Here is a 20480-nt window from a genome sequence, read left to right as displayed (position 1 = left end):
GAATTCGCCATTCATTGCGTCTTCAACTCTCTCATACCACCAGCCAGTGGCGTATTTAGATATTTCCCGCCCCTAGGCCCGCAGAAAGTGCCTCCCCCCATATTTAATGAACATGTTGATTTTCATGCATAACCTATTTATATCATAAATTCGTAATATAAATATAATTACAAAAATGAGAGCCCGAAATTTCCGCCGCCCCTCAAAATTTGCCGCTCTAGGCCCGGGCCTATACCTAAATACGCCACTGCCACCAGCTGGTTCTATTCCTTCTCTTTTCTACACACTTCTCCTGCTCCTACCATTATATCTCGAAACATTTCCTATTCCTCTTCTTAATTTGTAATTAACTCATGAGCTCGAGACTCAAATTCCTCAATCTGTTTCAACATCTATAGCTTCAGCTTTATATCTCTTTTTCTTTGCCACATTCAGTTCCTATATACACACACATTAAAGGTGGCTATAAGAATTTTATTTTATTTTACTTTAATTCCATCTTTTTTATTTTTATTCTGCTTTATTTCCATCTAAAGCAGGCATGTCAAACACGCGGCCTGGGCCGCATGAGCCCCCCCCCCCCAAAAAAAAAAAAACTTTTTTTGGGGGGGCTCATGTAACCAATATGGTTATTTAACTTTTGACAACACCGAATTAAATAAACATATTTTAAAAAAATTAACATTTCCACTTAAGATTACTTTATACGCCAAACTACTCTGCAATTTCTAAAGGAAATAATGTTCTGTCATATCAAAAAATCTTGTTACACCACTGCATAAATATCGAGTTTTACCGAGCATGATTACTGATAGTAGCACAAGGTTTCGCATGGTTTTTGATTTCTGATGCAATTTAATTGCCATTGCTTCGTTTAGCCTACGCTTGGTATTGTTTGCAGTCCTTTGTGGCTGCGGGATTTTCTACAAAATTTCGGCTGGCAGGTCTCTAGACTTGCGGGATTTCTACTAGCACTCACACGCAATTAAATCGATATGAGCGTGCCTGACCTAGACATCGTCACTGATTTGCTCGATAAAGAGCCGACTCTTATACGCATTAATAAACTCCAAAAGAAGTTCAAGCTGAAATGGCCTACTAGCATGATCGACCTCGACATCATTATCGAGTCACTCGATAAAGGGCTAGCACTAACGTTTGTTAAAAAGCTTCTCAAAAAATTTGAACGAGATTGGCCCGGCTACTTAAACTTATATTCTTCACCCGAGGTCGATGTTGAGGAAAATGAAGAATCTTCTCAAATGGAGGAAAACTCAATCTAGTTGTCTCTGCCTCTAATCTTTTTGATCAAGGAGAGATCCACGCTCGTAAGAAGCGAAAAACTCTCGCTGCTGAGCCAACAAATGATGTTGGTATGAATGAGGACGCTCCCATTTCAGATCACTCTGCCTCCCCCCAATGAAAAGGTGCCACCGATTATCCAAAGGGAAAAACAGAGATGGACAACACTAAGAACCACCATGGCTAACTTCAGGGCCAGATTTAGACTTGGTGAGGCCCTAAGCTATACAAAACCCAGAGGCCCCTACTGTTTTAAATTACATCAGCTGGTCCCAGAAAAATTTAAAATATATACGCCTTTTTAATATATGAAAATATATTGTCTCTTAATTTTTATTAAAAAAATAATAAAATATGCGTTTACAAAATCACAGAAATAATTATATAATTAAAGGGTTTTAAAAACGACAAATAAGGCTCATAGAACAGAAAGTTTTAAATTAAAATAGGAAAATAAAAATTAAAATTAAATTAATATAACAACATAATTGGTAGTATATAAAAAATTAATCTTTTATTCAGGTGAAAATTTGACAGCAGACATCACATAAAATTGGGTACCCAAAATTCCAACTAATAGAGGTACATATATATATATATATATTGAAAATATCGAGTGGATAAATTATTATAATACAACAATATTTAATAGAAATAATTATATTATATAATCCTCTAAAAGGCTCTAAGATATAACTTAAAACATTTTCTTTCTTGATTTCCCAAAAGCAAAATCATTAATTATGTCATCAAAAGATATGCTACGTAACTTATTGCTTTCTATACACATGATGCTAAGTGCAGACAATATTTCGTGAGACATAGCTGCTCTCAATTCATTTTTTATTCTCTTTAGCTCTGTAAATGATGTTTCTCCTGAACAATTTGTTACCATTAAACACAGGAATAGTCGTAATATTGCTTCCACATTAGGGAAAATTAACTCAATCTTGTCTTGAAAGATGATTTGATACATATCTTTGTGTTGAAAATGTTCTTTTTCAGGATAATTCTGCTTGACATACTCATGGAAGTGCCTCAGTTCACTCGTGAGATTAATATCAATATCGTGCGGATACTCTTTTATTAACGTATCTACTGCTTTTCGTAGCTGTACCTCTGTAAAACAAACTCTAGTTCCTCCATTTTTTCCAGAAGAGTACCAGCTTCTAGTCTTATAGCTCCCTTTTCATTCTTGTCATCATAAATGTGACTTAGAGCATCTATGATGGACTTATAACTCACATTTATGGCAGACACTGTTTTGACATTTGCTTCCCACCTAGTGTCACACAGTCTTTTTAGTACTCTGGTATCTCAGTCTGTTTTCAAGAAAGATAACATCACAGACCACCTCTTTGTAGAAGATGAAAAGAAAGTGTATATTTCTTGAACAACAGCAAAAAAGTTTACTGCATCTAAACAGCAATCTACAGCAGCACGGCCGACAAGATTTAGTAAATGACAGGCACACGGAATATATATAGCATGCTTGTTTAACTCAAGGATAGGATTTTTTGTTGCATTCCCTTGTATTTGCAGCCATATTCGCTGCATTATCATATGACTGTCCTCGGCATTTGCTGAAATCAACTTTGCAGTCCTTACTTAGACAATCCACCACCATACCTGCCATATATTCATCACTGTGATTTTCCAACTCTAGGAAAGTCAGAAAACGTTCAACAGGTAAACCATCACCAGGTGATACATACCTTACTATAACAGTTAGTTGATCCACATGGGAAAGATCTGGCGTAGAGTCCAGAGACAAACTGAAGTAACCAGCCTTTCTCAGATCATCCAAAATTGATTTTCTTACTTTATTAGACATAAGCTGGATCAATTCATCACATACTGTCTTTGACAAATATGAAGGAGACCAAGATCCTCTGTTTCCATGTTGTTTTATGTGATTGGAAAGAAATGGATCAAACTTAGCAATCAATTCTAAAAAACCAAGGTAGTTGCCATTATTTCGCGATTCAAAAGTTTTATTGTCTCCCCTAAAAGCCAGACCACGTTCTGCTAATGTGCATATCACTGCAACAACACGCTCAAGCCCATTCCTCCAATAAAGCTGTTCTACTTTTATTTGTTTTCCTAGTCCCGAGTCTAAGGTTTGACCACGCTTTCTTGTCAAGTATGTAAGCAAAGTTTCGTGAATTTTTTTTGTTTCAACTGTAGATGTCGGTTCTCCAACAGCAGCAACGCTCACACTGGGATCAGTTACAATATTTCCATCAGCTGTGATTCCAGACTCTATGATCACAGAGACAACAGGCGGTTGTTTTGGAATTGGCTACTCTCCATGGGTCTGTGGATCATCTTTCGTTGCTGCGGTGAAATATATATATATCAAGTTTTGTTACTTTTTTGAATTCGTCTTCAAGCTGCTGCTTTCTTTTTCTTTTCTGGTATCCGCTTACAAATGTTCGCTTCATTGTGTGGTTGGAAATGGAATAGCAGAAGTAAACGCAGAAAATAAAAGATTACAAACATTTTCTAAATAATGATTTTAAAAATTAATTAAAAATTATTTGGGTATTAAAGATAAAAATTTTAATTAATACGTTTTTGAGAGGGAAAAAAAACTTTTGTTATATTTTGTATATTTAAAATTATTTGAAATTATCATCGTGATATGTCTGACTTCATTTGAGTGATTTTTCTAGGAATATTTTTTTATCAATTTATATATTTTTTTGTTTTTTATTTGAGGCCCCTGCAGATTGCGAGGTCCTATGCTGTAGCTTTTTTAGCTCATACGTAAATCCGGCACTGGCTAACTTACAAATAAGTTATAGATCAGCTAAAAATGTAGATGAGGGCATAAAAATTCAGCCCGCCACGGTGGCTGATTATAGAAATCTTACAAAGGAGCTGGACGCAAGAGGAACACAATATCACACATTTTCACTTGCCTCCGAAAAAATTCTGAAAGTGGTCCTACGAAGTGTCTCCGAGGATATTGACACGGATGAATGACACGGTAGATCCTGGCCTCAACTTACAGGATCTACCTCCCATAAAGGTCACTAGAATGTTCAGATCAAATAAGACACCTATGCCTCTAGTCTTAATAGAGATTCATAATATTTACAAAGACATATACAATCTAAACTCAATATGTGGACTTAAAATCACCCCAGAACCATTGAGAAAGAGAGCATCTTCTGGGCAGTGCCACAGATGCCAAAAATTTGGCCATGCCCAGAAGCTATGCAAAGCCCAGTACAGATGCCTAAAATCTGGTGAGAATCATCCCACAAACACCTGCACCCCAACTAAGTGTGCTAATTGTAGGAGTCCTCACCCTGCTAATTATAGAGGGAGTATACATCATCCCAAAAACAGATGGAACAACCCAAAAATCAATCTACCTCGTCATCTAGTGCGAGAGTTCCTGAAGTTCAGGCTCCTCAGTCTTCCAAGAGTGAGAACATGACAACAGGTGCTCGCCCGCCATTAACTGAGCCTCTTAAGAAAATGAATCTTCAACATCAAGCGAGAACATATGCTGATGTGGCCTGCTCCAAACAGATAGTACAAACCCAGAACCTGGCTAATCCACATTGAAATCTATCAGCTATTATCACCTCTTCTCTCGCAAATATGCTGCAGGATTTCAATAACTCAAATCCATCACTAAGTGTTGCAAAAAGATTCTTACAGCAAACCCAATCCATATTATCTGCACTCTCTGATGCATAGGAAAAAAATCACCCCAGATTCGCTTAGGATTATCGCTTGGAACGCCAATGGTATCAAAAATAAAGTTATGGAAATCCAGGAATTCAATATATATAATCCAGACATATTTCTAATCAATGAAACTCACCTGAGGCCTGCGGACAATCTAAAAAGCAGAGGGTATCAGATTTACAGAAACGACATAGTTGACTACAGAGGTGGAGGTACAGCCACCATTATCAAAAACTATATCAACCATCATTTAATAACCAACCCTACAACCACCAACCTCGAAATCACAGGCATTAATGTCTTCACAAACTCAACTGGAAACCTAAAAATGTTTGCTGCTTACCACCCTCCATCAAAAACATTGTTGACCTCAGATCTGGATGCCATCCTTGGAGTAAAAAACCGGTCATCATCGCTGGAGACTTCAATGCAAAACATCCTGCCTGGAACAGGAGGGATGTTTTGTAAATTTACCAACAAAAATGGGCGAATACTGTTTAACTACTCAAGTTCTAATTGCATAGCTGTGGCTGGTCCTTCTATACCAACTCCTATCAGTCCAATTGGCTCCTCCGACGTCCTAGATATAGCTGTCCTCCAAAATGTCAAATTCCAGTACAACTTGGATTCACTTGACGAATTAACTTCCGATTACAACCCTATTCTGTTCCAATTAGGCAATCAAAAGGGAATGCCCCCCCCCCCTGCCTCACACCTTGGGAAAAACTATCCAATGTACTCCAAAACTACTTTGGTCCTGTTCCTCATATTAACTCTAAAGAAAAAATTGATTCTGCAATCAATAAATTTACTCAACAAATCAATGCAGCCTTATCATCTATCACCTCAAATACGCCTACTTCTAAGCCTAAAAGACTACCAGAAGATATTTGAACTTAATCAGGGAAAAAATAAGGCAAGAAAACGATACTTTAATACCAGGGCTGCCCAGGATAAAACGTTACTCAACCGATTGAATAGTGACACTGTTCACTATTCAATCGGTTGAGTTCACTGTTCACTAAAAACTGAGAGATACACTGAAGGCCCACAGAAACAAACTATGGGAAGATAAATTAGCTTCCATTTCACCCAGTGATCAAACCGTTTGGAAACTGTTAAGAAATATCAAAAATAAAAATAAAACTCTTCCTCCTCTCAAATCGGATTTAGGCATAGTTCACTCAGATGCTGAAAAAGTTGAAACTATAGTCAAAAACTTAGAAAAGCAGTGCAGTCCATCTTATGATAACCCGAACTTCAATCATATTTATAAAATCCACCGCCGTCAGATACGTACTAAAACAGTGTGATACTTGTACCAGCCAACTCACACCTACTTCACCACCCGAAATCTACGACATCATACAACATTTAAAAAATAAAAAAGCTCCTAGACCTGACGGCATCCCAAACAAAGTTATTAAATTGCTACCTGTGTTTTGTGTGAGCCTGTGTAGCTCAGTGGGTGTGGCGTTTGCACACCACCGCGCTTGGCCGCACGAAGAAAGACTTCATTTCGAGTTTAGTCGGCGACTAGAGGAAATTTTTCTAAGCCTTTTTTCGACCGGTTCCCGAGTTAGTCGATCTCTGGCACGGACAAGCAGGTTTTTCCTCCCGGAAACTCGGGTTTTTTGTCCTGTAAACTCAAGAAAATCGACCGTAGAACCCACATTATTTCAGACATTAAAATATATTGTGTTAGGGTTAGGGACTACGAAATGGCGGCATATTTGAGCCGTCACTCTTCACTGCGTACCGCTTAATTAGTGATAGCTTTGGGCCATCTGTCTCTGATTGGTACCAGTGGAGATTGAACTGCCCACTCAGTCTCCAAAAGTTAGATAGGGCTAAAATGGCCTCGCCTACTCCCGTATACGGGAATAAAAAGGCGTTAGCTGATTTTTTTTTTAAATTTTGTTCGACAATTTCCCATACTTTAGGAATAGTAAGAACGTCGTTTAATACGTGTATTTCTTTTAATTATGATCGCACCACAGGTTTCGTTATTTAAAAAATAAAAAATAAAAAAAAAATCGTGAAGATAAATTGTCAGAATTAAAGTTGACACTTCAAAATCAACAAAGTGTATTTACCAAACCTATTGAAGATAATAAAGCTATGGTAAAAACCAGTTATTTGTTATCACATTTAATTGCAAGCAAGTCGAACTATTCACTGAAGGGGAATTTATTCGCGAATGTATTATTAAAGCAGTTGAAGTGTTGTGTCCTAATCAATTAAAGAAATTTAAAAGTATAAGCTCATCTCGAAATACCGTTGCTAGCAGAATTGATGATATAGCTGGGAACTTAAGGAATCAACTAAAATCAATAATTCCAACATTTCAGACCTATTCCCTTGCAATTGACGAAAGTACAGACGTAAAGATATCGCTCAGCTGGCTGTTTTTATTCGTGGATGTGATATGAACTTAAAAGCCAGTGAAGAACTTCTAGAAATTATTCCTATGCACGATACAACCACTGGAGTTGATATTTTTGACTTCCTTATGGAAGTTTTGAATGAATACAATTTACTTAAAAAAGCTAGTTTGTCTTGCAACTGATGGCTCCTGTCATGACTGGTGTTGTTAAAGGAGTTACTACAAATTTAAAAGAAAAAATGCAAAGAACAAGGTAATAACAATTTTCAACATAATTTTCAGAATATGCCAATCAAATTAAGTTATTAGAAAATGAATGAGAAAGAATTTTTGGATTTTAAGAAATATTAAAATGAGTTTCACCTATTTACTTCTCCTCTATCGATTGATGTTGAAACTGTTAATGACAATTTACAGCTGGGATTAATCGAAATTCAGTGCGATTCCGTATCGAAACCAAAATATATGGATGCTGGAATTCCAAAGTTAATATTATTCGTATCACCTCCAAGGAGTCCGAAGACTCATCATGGGAGAACACCTACTGTACAGCTCTCCATCTCCACTACTACACAGAACCTCTACTACCAATCACTTACATCACCGCCATCTGTTGCCCACAACCACCACCTCCACCACAGCTAGTATTTTTTGTCTGTAAATTGCGTGTGTTCTGAAGGGTTGATTTGTCTGTATGCGGGATGAAACACCAGAGTTTCCGGGAGAAAAAACCTGCTACATCCGTATGAGATCGGCTAACTCACCTTCAATTGAAAAAGTTCTATAATTATTTATAAGTCGATCGATACCCCCAATGTGTTATGTGCATCATGAAGATTTGAAGAAACTTGACAACGGTTTTCATTAACGAAATCTTCAATATTTGGTTGAATTTGTTGAGCTGTAGTTATTTTCAATGTTGCTTGCACATACTGCTCAGCACATATTTATGCGAACTTTAAACGATAATAAAACTGCGGAAAGATCAAGATTAACAGACCAGTATGTGCAAGCAACATTGAAAATAACTACAGCTCAACAAATTCAACCAAATTTTGAAGATTTCGTTAATGAAAACCGTTGTCAAGTTTCTTCAAAAAAATGATATGTATCATTTTATTTAAATATGTAAACTTTATATTTTATATGTATTTTTGTAACATGGTTGTATTTTGTACTTATATACTCTAATGTTAATATTAAAAAATCTGTTTCCTCTTTATTTCTGTTGTGGCCCGCAGCTTGATATATAATTCTTAATTTGGCACTTGGAGGTAAACGAGTTTGACATGCCTGATCTAAAGCAACAAACATCACAACTTTGATGTCCATGAATATCCTGCTTCCATTTTTTTTTTAAAATCGAATCTGAAAATAAACCGCAACTCAACATCACCAGAGTTAAAGATCGGTACTATCAATGTAAGCCTGAATGGCAAAGAAATGGAGCTAGCTGAGGAATTAGATAAGTACCAGATCGACATAATAGTGGCAACTGAAACAAAAAAGACCAAAACTGGTGAGATCTTTCTGAGCAATAAATACAAAATGTTATATTCAGGCAATGACAATCAAGGAAAAGAAGGAGTAGCCAGAGTATTCAACACAAAATACGAGGCTAATCTTCTTGAATGGCAGTCAGTCTCAAGTAGAGTAATGTGGGCAAATATGAGAAAGGAGAACTGGACAATGAGACTTATTTGTGCCTATGGTCCCACAGAAGGCTCTACTAAGGTAGAAGTGGAGGAATTTTTTGAGGCTTTAGAAAAAGCAACTGACACAATGAAAAATGAAAAGTTGGTCCTTGTTGGGGATCTAAATAGCAGAGTAGGAAATGATTGTGAGACATACAAAAATATTTTGGGAAAATTTGGAGAAAAGAGCAAAGCTAATAATAATGGCAAATATCTGTTGGATTTCTGCTCAGGACATGGACTGGTTATTGCTAACACCATGTTCCAACATAAAAATGTGCACAAATTCACATGGAGAGCAGAGGCTAGGAATAAGAAAAGTCTCATTGACTATGTTATTGTTGATAGTGATGTTTTCTCCCTGGTGCAGGACACCAGAGTGTACAGAGGATTTGAAATTGGAAGTGATCACTATTTAGTCTTGAGCAGGATAAAATTGAATTTCATATTGAAAAGAATAACATGCAAGAAAGTTTTAAAGCGAATAAAAGTTGAGCAGCTCTCAGATGTGAGCTGTAGACTAAAATACACAAAGATTATTGAAGGAAAAATGAAAGAGTTTGAGAACAGGAATCAAACCTTGGAGTGGCAAACTCTGAAGAAAACATTAATTGATTCTGCCAGAGAGGCATGTGCTGAGGTTGTTTGCAAGGATAAAAAAATCAGAACTCCCTGATGGACACAGGAGGTTAAAGAGGCAGTGAAGCAAAAGAAGAAAGCATACCAAAAGTTCCTGTCAAATAAGTCAGCTTGTGCTCTTAGAGAATATAGAGACAAATGCAAGAATGCTAAACACAGTGTAAAACTAGCTAAACAAAAGTCATGGGAGGACTTTGTCAAGAATATAGAAAATAAATATCAAGAAGGTGGCAAAATATTCTGGAGGTTGTTGAAGAAGCTTAAGAATGGAGGAAAGAGTGCTATAAAAGGAATTAGAGATGATAAAGGTGACATGAAAACGGGAGAAAAAGATATCCTTGAAGTATGGAGTAAATACTTTGAAAAACTGCTAAATGAAACAAGCAGTGATGACAGCACAGTGGTAAAAAACACTGACCAGGCATGCAGTCAGGAATACATATCCATACTTGAAGTAGAAAAAGCTATCAAAGGCTTGAAATGTGGAAAGGCAGCAGGAGTAGATGATATTCGACCAGAAATGCTGAAGTATGGTGGTATAAGAGTCTTACAGTGGCTGCATTGCATAGTTCAGAAAGCCTGGGCAGAGGGACGAATTCCCGATGATTGGAATAGAGCTCTCATAATACCCATATATAAAAAGGGAAATAAAACTGAATGTGAGAATTACAGAGGTATTTCCCTACTGAGTGTTCCTGGAAAGATATATGCAAGTATACTTGAGAAATGGTTGAGAAAACTTGTGGAAGAAAAGCTTGGTGAAGAACAAGCTGGATTCAGGCCAAATAGAGGCTGTCAGGATCAGATCTTCACTTTACGACAAATAGTCGAGAAAGCATGGGAATATAACAAAGATCTGTATTTAAGTTTTGTCGATCTGGAAAAGGCATATGACAAGGTCCCAAGAGAGAAGCTATTCAATACGCTGCAGTTATATGGTGTCAATGGGACATTATATCAAGCAATACTTAGTCTTTATTTGAGTTGTAAGTCAGCAGTTAGAATTGAAGGAAGTACAGGAAGATGGTTTAATGTTAAATCTGGTGTGAGACAAGGATGTACATTATCCCCTCTGTTATTCATTATCTATATGGATCACATTATGAAGGAAAGTGGTATTAAACATGATATCAAAATTGGAGATGTTAATGTCAGGAACAAGTAAAACATTTCAGCTATTTAGGCACGATTTTTACTGAAGATGGTAAATTAAATATAGAAATAGACAACAGAATCAGCAAAGCTGGTATGGTGGGAAGTCAATTGAATAAATTCATATGGAATAAGAGAGAAATTAGAACACTAAATTAGTTGTATACAAGACAGTGTTCAAACCAGTTTTAACTTATGGATATGAGAGCTGGGTCAGAAGTAAAACACTTGACCAAAGACTAGAGACTGCAGATATGAGAGTCATGAGAAAGATTAGAGGCGTGAACAGATGGCATCAATGGTAGTATCATATTAAAAACGAGGATATTAGGAAAGAACTTGACATTGTCAGCATCCAGAAATGCATTAGCAGAGCTAATCTCAGGTGGTATGGTCACTTAAACAGAATGGGCGAGGAAAGATTAGCAAAACAAGTGTTCTCTGCCAGGTTGGCAGGAAAAACGACCCAGAGGAAGACCAAGATATATGTGGACTGATACTGTACAAAGTGCCTTAGACGATAGAAATATAAGATCTGATAATATTGGAGTGTTGACAAGTAACAGACTGATTTGGAGGAAAATTGTAGATAGGAAATTAATAATGATGTAATTTTTTTCATGTAGTACTATCATATCCTGTACATCCCTTGAGGGTACATGCAGGAATTTGATGATGATGAATAATCTATCTTTTTAATTTGTAGGTATCCTTTCACAAACCTGCTGTTTCTAATTTTGAGATAATTTCTGATGCAAAAATCTAATCTTTTGTCCCCATTTCTGAGTAAAACCAAACCAATGGTAGTATCATATTAAAAACGAGGATATTAGGAAAGAACTTGACATTGTCAGCATCCAGGAATGCATTAGCAGAGCTAATCTCAGGTGGTATGGTCACTTAAACAGAATGGGCGAGGAAAGATTAGCAAAAACAAGTGTTCTCTGCCAGGTTGGCAGGAAAACGACCCAGAGGAAGACCAAGATATATGTGGACTGATACTGTACAAAGTGCCTTAGACGATAGAAATATAAGATCTGATAATATTGGAGTGTTGACAAGTAACAGACTGATTTGGAGGAAAATTGTAGATAGGAAATTAATAATGATGTAATTTTTTTCATGTAGTACTATCATATCCTGTACATCCCTTGAGGGTACATGCAGGAATTTGATGATGATGAATAATCTATCTTGTCAATTTGTAGGTATCCTTTCACAAACCTGCTGTTTCTAATTTTGAGATAATTTCTGATGCAAAAATCTAATCTTTTGTCCCCATTTCTGAGTAAAACCAAAAGGGTCCCAAAATATCTTTTACTCTTGTTCTTTCTCTGCTAACCTCTGCATTAAAATTTCCTAAGATGATTACACTCTTATTTTGAATAGTGTTTCAACGTTCTTGAAATGTCTTGTCCTCCATATCTAAAGCTTATTGTGGAGCATATATCGCTCATTTGCGAGAACGATATAACGCAAGGAATGTAATTTTTCAGGAAAAAAAGTTTGAAAGTTTTGATTGAATTGCTCAATACTATTTTAAAAATTATTATTTACAGCACAAAAAACAGAGCAATGAAGAATTGGAATATTTAACACAGATCCTCAAAAAAAAAAAAGGTTATGACCCAAGACTATCACAAAAATTCTCCACGCACCTCCTACAAGCATCTCACAGAAACAAGATTTCAAAAACGCTATCACGCTTCCATATATCAAGATTGTTACAGACAAGACGGTTAAATTACTAAACAAACATAACATCAAAGTAGCCTTTCTGCTGCTGGAAAAAATTTCATGATTTCTATATCCCGCGAAACATCCACATCATCCTTTGAAAAAAAAACAGGTTTTATAAAATTTATTGTTTTTGCGGAATCTGCTACGTAGGAGAAACAGGAAGATCTGGGGAAATACGCATGAACGAACACCAAAAGAATGTGCAAAAAAGAAGAGAACACAAATCAGGTCTAGCTTTTCATTCCCCTTCCACCGGCCACAATGTACTCTGGCAAAAAACCAACATGTCTCACATAGAAAAAAAAAACTGTTACATAAGGAAATTTAAAGAAGCTGGAAACATGCTTAGAATTTCAACACAATGCAATAAAAACCAAGGCTTAATTCTATACCAAGTTTGGTCAGTTTTGATAAAAAATATACCTCAGTCAGACCTTGGACATTATGAACGTGAACAACAGAACGTGGCATCATCCAGCATTGTTTAAACTTAGCACTGCTTTTAATCTGCATTCTGATTTTTTAATTTTCTGAACAGTCAGACGGCTATACCTGTATAGTATGAACTATATTTGAGTAATTTATCTTTTTTTGTTGTTTTAAACATTAAGTTACCTTTTACCCCTGAAGTTGTAAGTCAAACGACTTACGAAACTTGTCGGGTTTTATTTCTTTATTGCGCTTTTAGTTTGATAAAAAAATGTGGTCCAATTACTGGAATATGCCTTATTACTATTTACTTCGGGGAAATGATTGTATTTGAGTAAAGTTACATTAGATTTTCATGCATTACAATTCTCATTGCTAGAAAAATCAGACACCATGAAAACAACTCTTTTTAACTTATGAATGACACCTTCTTTCAAAATTTTCCTTTCTACTGTGAATTATTTGAGATTATGTCGAAGCTGTAAAAAACTGTTTTTAAACTTATATTTTAACTGGACTATTTGGAATTGTGCTGTTGTTCTAAAAAATTGCATTTGTTATTTTTTTATTACTCATGAAAATGGCTAATTAAAAACTTAATAAAGAAAATAGGCCAATGAGAAAACTATTAACAGGAAACACAACGAAGTGCAAACAAAAAAATCTACTAATTCGGAAAATCAGTCGAAATCCATCTTATTTCTTTAATGGCCTGTTACACAATCGTCGGATGGTACTACTTAGCAGATAAATTTTGAAATATGCCATAGGAATATCATTATTCAATGCAATTGACAGATGAGTTTTATTATTATTAAGAGGCATCCAAGGAGACAGGAACTCACTGAGGGAGGCCATACTATTCGCAAGAGCCATCGCACCAGTTCTTGAATGCATTCACGTTACTTGCACACACATCCAACGGCAATCCATTCCAATCACGCACTACTCTATGAGAGAAAAATCCAGCGCTAACCCCCTTCTTGACAATGACTGCATTCATTTTCAACTTCCATGGATGCCCTCACACCCTTTCCTCATTCTCCATAAAATGAAAAATTCTGTACAATCCTTTCAGAAGTTTGTAAGTCTCAATCAAATCACTCCCCCCCCCCTCTCTCTCCCGTTTGCTAGAGTCTGAAGCCTACAATTTCTCAATCTGTCTTCACTGTATTCCACAATTCTGATATCATTTTTGACACTCTCTGCAATGTATTAGAATCAACACGAAAATCAAACCTGCCCGCAATAGTCCAAGTGAGGTCTTATCAAAGCCTTCTAAAGAGGCAAATTAACATCCTTATTTTTACATGTGAACGTTCGTTTCAGTACTGCCATTATTCTCTGAATTATATTTACAATTTTTTTCCTATATGACCCCTGAACTTCGACTTCCTGTCTACTAAAACTCCAGGATCTCTAGCTTGATCAGTTTCTTCTAGCATAATCCCACCAATATAATACATTGGATATCTAATCACACCAAAGTGCATGATTTTACATTTATTAACATTGTAATGACAACCATTTTCACATGCCCACAATTCGAGCCTATTCAAATCATTGCTAGTATTGCATATCACCAGCATTCCTGATTACCCTGTTTATCTTTGTATCATCAGCAAATAATGTCACATGTCAAATCCTTCCCAATGTCCTTAATGCACAGAATGAATAACATAGGACCAAATGTATCCTTGAGGCACACCAGTGGTTGCCTTGAATTTTGCAGAATCACCCACACACACCACTTTTTTATATCTCTCTCAGTCAGCCACCCTCTTATACATGCCAATAGTTTATAATCCAATCCAATTTTCTCCAATTCATGCACCGGTATTCCATGTTGTATTGTCAAAAGTTTGCAAAATCCAAAAGCATCATGCTGCATCCATTCTTCTTGTCTAACTCAGCAGTAACATTATAGAATTTGACCAATTTGTTCACATTCTTCACCAAAACATTACCTTCACTTAGTAAACCCATGCTGTTCATTGCAAAGTAGACATTCTCCATCAACCCATTTCTGAATGCAAGCCCTGACTAACTTTTTCAAAATCTTCACCACCACTCCTGAGATACTGATTGGTGGATAGTTGGATACATCGGTCTTTGCACCACGCTTGTGCATGGAATTACCATACATTCTTTCCACTCCTGTAGAATCTTCCCTGTTCTCAGACTAATTATATAGCTTGGTCAAGGGAATAGCCAGTTCAACTGAACTTTTTTAGCATCGGTGCTGATATCCCATCAGTTCCTACTGCAGAATTCTTATTCAGTTTATGCAACAGCTCTGGTACTTACTACTCATCCACGAGTTTCCTCATATGGTGAGCTCAATGTTGTATATACCAGATTGATAGCTTTTAGCAAAATGGCTGCTCCAGGGGCGTGCCAGTAGTGTCTTGCGCCTGTGTGCAAAACTTTAGGTGGTGCCCCTATCCCTCCATCCAATAAAAAAAATCACTTTTAAAAAACGTTTTTTTAAAGTATTTCCTCCTTTTTGGCACCTGTGTGCGTTGCACACATTGCACATATGGCCAGTGCACCCCTGGGCTGCTCATTAGTTGAACAATCACTCCTACATCAGTCTCCCACATTCTGCATTCAGTAGTCATTCTTTATTTTACTTGCATTTTTCTTACGAATCTCTTGCTTAATTATATTACGCATCCATTTCACTCCTACTGTATTTATTCTTCAAAATTTAGGGACACATTCTGAAATCGCATCATTTATTTTTTTTAAACACTTCCTCACGCATGGTCGATATTTTTCCCATCCAATAACTGATACCATGGTACAGAACCCAGAGTATATTCAGGTGATCATAATTTGCTACAAATTATGTATATCCCAATTATTTTATCCAACTTATGTAAATTCAGTATATGTAACCTTTTCTGAATGAAATATTAATAATCTCAGCAACTTCCCAAGTGAATATCGCATGATCAGTCATCAACAAGAGGCAAAATAGTTAGGTCTTTAATTCAAATCTCCCTCTGACACTATAATCAGATCAAACTCTTTGACCTTGAGTTCTTTCTCTTAAATGCTGCTTCAGGAAGTTGTCTCGCAACAACTCAATAAATTCAGTTTCATTCTTCTCATGCGATTTCATAGCTACCCAGTCAATGTTCGGATAATTATAGTCCTTATTCTTTTGGCACCCATCGTATTTTATCCATTTCTTTGCCACTAGCAACCGATCCACCAAGTCTGTAACAACACCCCACTGTGTATTTAATCTTGTTAGATTCTACCTCATGCAGATGGCTTCAAATTCACTATCGCATGAAAAATTGTTACTATTGCAGTAATAATTCTCGTCTCTAACTGGATTCAAGACATTTGATATCATTAGCAGCATCCCTCTCCCCTCCCATCCTTCCTAAAAATACTGTACTCGTTCTTTTCATTCACTGGTCTGCATGACACAGTTCGACAACTTACAGATCCCTGTTCTTATATAGTTCCTTATTTATGCAGACGTGCCTCACACATTCTTCATAGGTCCGAACCGGTCGAACACAGAAACGTTCTCTCTTCATAATTATTACGTGACACCTCCAAGGAATCCACAGAATTATCGAGGGAGAGCACCCAGTCCACAATTCTCCGTCTCCACCACTATCCATCAACTACAGCCAACTGCACCACCACCACTAGTATTTTCACAGACAGTTACAACATCCATGCCCATGGCGGGATTCGAACGCGCAGCCTTTTTGGCTGGAGAGCGGATCGACTAGCCACTCGGCCAACCAGGTTGGCGGCTATCACATAATAATAACCATTCTTATCATTAACACAGTTACCTGACATTATTGCTCTTACTTTCTCACGATTCATTCATCAGAATTCAGTATCTCTGACCTTCTTTGTTAGGTCTTATATCAATAATTTTTCAAGACTCTTGATGCCAAACGCATTCACTTGTAGGTTTAGTATGCAGCTTCTGAATTTTACCTGTTGAATATCGGTATCTGACGATGGTGAAACAGGCCCTTGACGTATGAAAGGGCAATGGAAAAAATTAAATAAAATTTATATTTCTTATTCAATTACAGCCTTATAAAATGATCTGTAATATCATTACAGATCATTTCGTAATACTGTGATATTCGAGATGGAATTTAACGTTACTAATTCCAATAAGTTTGCCACCTTCTCAGAAATTAGGTTTGGGATCATAAGCCTTCTTTTTAATAATAATGGCTTCTCTTAATTGTGGCTCAGCATACAAGCTTTTGTAAAACAAGGATCGTGAAGAATCTTTTTGAACACCGTTAAATTAACCAACCGGCTATGACATGTACACACTGGCATGTGTATGAGGAATGATGTATATTGACGTCGATGTGGTTAACTCTAATCTAGGTATTCACATTTTTCCAGTCGTAAGTCTTCTGGGCACAATTCATACACGTGAAACGATTTCCGTTTTTCTTTTAGCAGATCTAATCACAGAGATGGACTCTGGAGTATACATAGGTTTACTTTTCAGTTGCTTCTTCACTTCTTCTCTATTAATGAATGTGCTGAGTCATCTTTGTTCTGGCCTTTAAATATTTACGGGTAATCGACTTGATATCGAATTCCCACTAAAAATGTATAACGAAATCCTAGTTTTATTTTTGCTGTTCGGTGCAATTTTCCGAGTAAAAGTTACATGTACCTCTTAATAAGCTGTGCCTATTTTCCCCCAAGTACTTAAATCCACAGGTACCCAAATCATTAATACTTCTGTTTCCACAAGATTCACTCCAAATAAAACAATCGGCAATATTATTGAGAAGATCGTATATTGTAAAATTAAACACGTCCAGTTTCGATTTGTAATAAAAACTGATACATGTCCGTTTGAATATTGAAAAACAATTTGTAGATCATACACAGCAAGGCTATTATTATCACACCTCCTTTTATCTGCTTTTTTTCTCTGCACGGGATAACTCATTTTCAGTTAAATGCTGTTTCCATTTATCATTAAAGTTTTATTTTTCCTGACATTCTTCATTATCATAAACAACACAGAGATCACACAGATCCTTCTCTGGTTGGAAAAATGAAATATTAAACTTATCAGTAAAAACTCTGTAGAATAATAGATTACCACATGGAACCTTTCTATCACTGTAATTTGTAGATATAAAATAAGCAATCTCAATTAAATTCATAAGTTGAGTAGTATTAATATGTAATATAGCTACATCAATTTTCCAGCACCCTTGGTTCCAGCGAGCCTTGCAGAATTAACTGAACTAACTGAGGTCACGCAATAATAATTCATCAATGTACCCCAGTCCTACTAATTATAATTCTCTCATGTCTCTAAAAAACCATGGACCTAAAAATTGTTAACTATAAATTAAATGGGGTTTTTAAACGATTAAATAAAATACGTTAGTATAAATGATACGACAATTCTGTTATCTTTTTATCCAGATCCAGAACAACAGCTATAATTTCAGAGCAAGTATAGTGATGAACAGGTGTTTCTTCATCAATGTTCATCCACTCAGCCAGTTTCTCAATTAAGCCTACTTGCCCTTAGAAGCAGGTCCTGTAACACATTTTGCATACTCAAGAACTTTTTTCTCATTGGAAAGGAGAAAAAAGTTGTTACCTTAAATTAAACCCTATAAATTTATTGACATTTTCATCAGGAGAATTATCAAACATTAAGACAGCCACAACGTATGCCAGCATTTCTTTGGTTCTGATGTTTGTACCTTCTTCCAGTACAAGCATCAGATACCAAAGTGCTTATTTCTTGTTAAATTCTTTAACATACAGCATATACGACATTTGACAAACATTTTATGAAAACTGTGTGATACTCTGCCTTCACGAAGCATATTCCTGGGTCTTGAGTTTAGTAAGAATGTATAGTTTGGTGGTAAATACATTGTATAAATGTTTTCATTACACAAAAGAATGTTTTCATTTACACAAAAGAATGAAAATATAAACGTTTTCATCACACTCACTCCAGAACTGAACAAAAGTTCAGTTCTGGAGTGAGCTGAACAGTTGTCAAGAATGATAGTAGACTTACAGATGTGCAGTTGAAGCTTCAGGTTTTTCGAACCATTCTAACATAATCTAATCTCGGCCGTAATCCAGCCACTTTTATTTGCACATTATGTTAAGGTAAATTTCAATGCCTTTCAAATCTCTAGGACATTTAGTTTTTCCTCACCAGTGGCTTACATCTGAGCATGACTGTTGCGTTTGAGCACCCTAAGATTGTTTGAATCCTGTGGGCCTTTCTTCGTTCTCTGCTGTTAATGTCCTTTGCAGTGTGCATCGCCAATATAATGCAGTTTCATCACCATTATACACTTGCTCAGGACTGAGGCACTCGTCATCTATTTAAGTTTGTCAAATTCATCCACATATTCGACAGCTACTTCGTGGTTTGTTGACCGTTTTCATTACAAACTTTATGGATTGAAATTTCATGATGCTTCTTAAATCTCTAAAACCATTCTTCATCACAGTTACACTAATTAAGCAAGCCTGTGCTTAATTATTTAAGAGCATCTCTGGTTACCCATTTAACTAGCCAAATGGATGCAGGAACTTTAAATGCACTCTCCTAATTTGTCTGGACTAAAGATGGTGCCAGACTATCCACTGCTGAAAAACTGTGTTGAACCTGTATGTATGTAAGTATTAACTCACATCTAAGGAACTGGTAAGAAATCCGCGTGAATGAGAATTTTTTTTAATAACACCATAACGAGGAATAATGAAAACTAAATACTAATTAACAAAAATATTTATTCGAGAATAACATCACAGTATAAAATAATTCTGTGTAATCATGAAAAGTTTATCATATAAAAGTCACGAGTCAAAATAATACAGTTATAATTAAACATCAGTAAGACAAATTTATTCTTACCTTTGCAGCTTGAACAGATTAGATGAAGATATGTCGTCATTGCTGTACATGAAGTACACTCTACGCACCAAACACTCAATGACAGCTGAGATAACACACTATAGAAGTGGTGCAGCTGAAAAGTGATAGCAGTGATGTCATTATTGCACTATCTCTCTTGCGACAATTCTCAGAAAGTCACTGAAGTCATTCTTCCAGTAAAGAGAACTCAAGGTTCCCTTTCAATTTCTGCAGATAACTTAAAACGAATTTCTTTTATTTTTTTTTAGTTATGCCATTCTTTTTGCAGGTGAATGATATCTGGATAAGTGAGATAATTTTTCCATTACATTCAAATACAAGCCTCATTATCCTATCATTAATTCAATCACACTCTATGCACCTGTCATTTACTCCTTTAACTGATGTAAAACCAACACCCTATTTTGATTGGTCACTTTCTCCTTTCTAAACAAAACAGTCTCCTCTTAAACTTTTTTTCCCCATTTTGTCTCCAACCAAAGATGCCTAAATC

At 36.2% G+C, this 20480-nt stretch overlaps 1 protein-coding gene across 1 annotated transcript; it reads right to left on the bottom strand.

The window, feature by feature from the left end:
* Positions 1 to 2803: 2803 nt before the first annotated feature.
* Positions 2804 to 20006, bottom strand: LOC150097372 (zinc finger MYM-type protein 1-like). Its single transcript, XM_090407655.1, has 2 exons — positions 19967 to 20006; positions 2804 to 3564 (listed from the first exon to the last, which is right to left on the bottom strand). Exons 1-2 carry the CDS (start codon positions 20004 to 20006, stop codon positions 2804 to 2806), a joined length of 801 nt encoding a protein of 266 aa, XP_090263781.1.
* Positions 20007 to 20480: the final 474 nt, after the last annotated feature.

This window comes from Typopeltis vanoorti, chromosome 17 (genome assembly GCF_054136105.1).
Source record: "Typopeltis vanoorti isolate ZY-2024b chromosome 17, IOZ_Tvanoo_1.0, whole genome shotgun sequence".
NCBI classification, from domain to species: Eukaryota; Metazoa; Arthropoda; class Arachnida; order Uropygi; family Thelyphonidae; genus Typopeltis; species Typopeltis vanoorti.
The sequence above is the reverse complement of the archived record's forward strand: the minus strand, read 5'-3'. Positions and strand labels throughout refer to the sequence as shown.

Excerpts from the sequence above, each read along its gene's own strand:
- LOC150097372 (XM_090407655.1), bottom strand. The coding sequence starts at position 20,006 with ATGACGACATATCTTCATCTAATCTGTTCAAGCTGCAAAG. Across the intron at positions 3,565-19,966 it reads AATCTGTTCAAGCTGCAAAG|AGTCTGGAATCACAGCTGAT; the intron begins GTAAGAATAAAT and ends CTGTGATCATAG.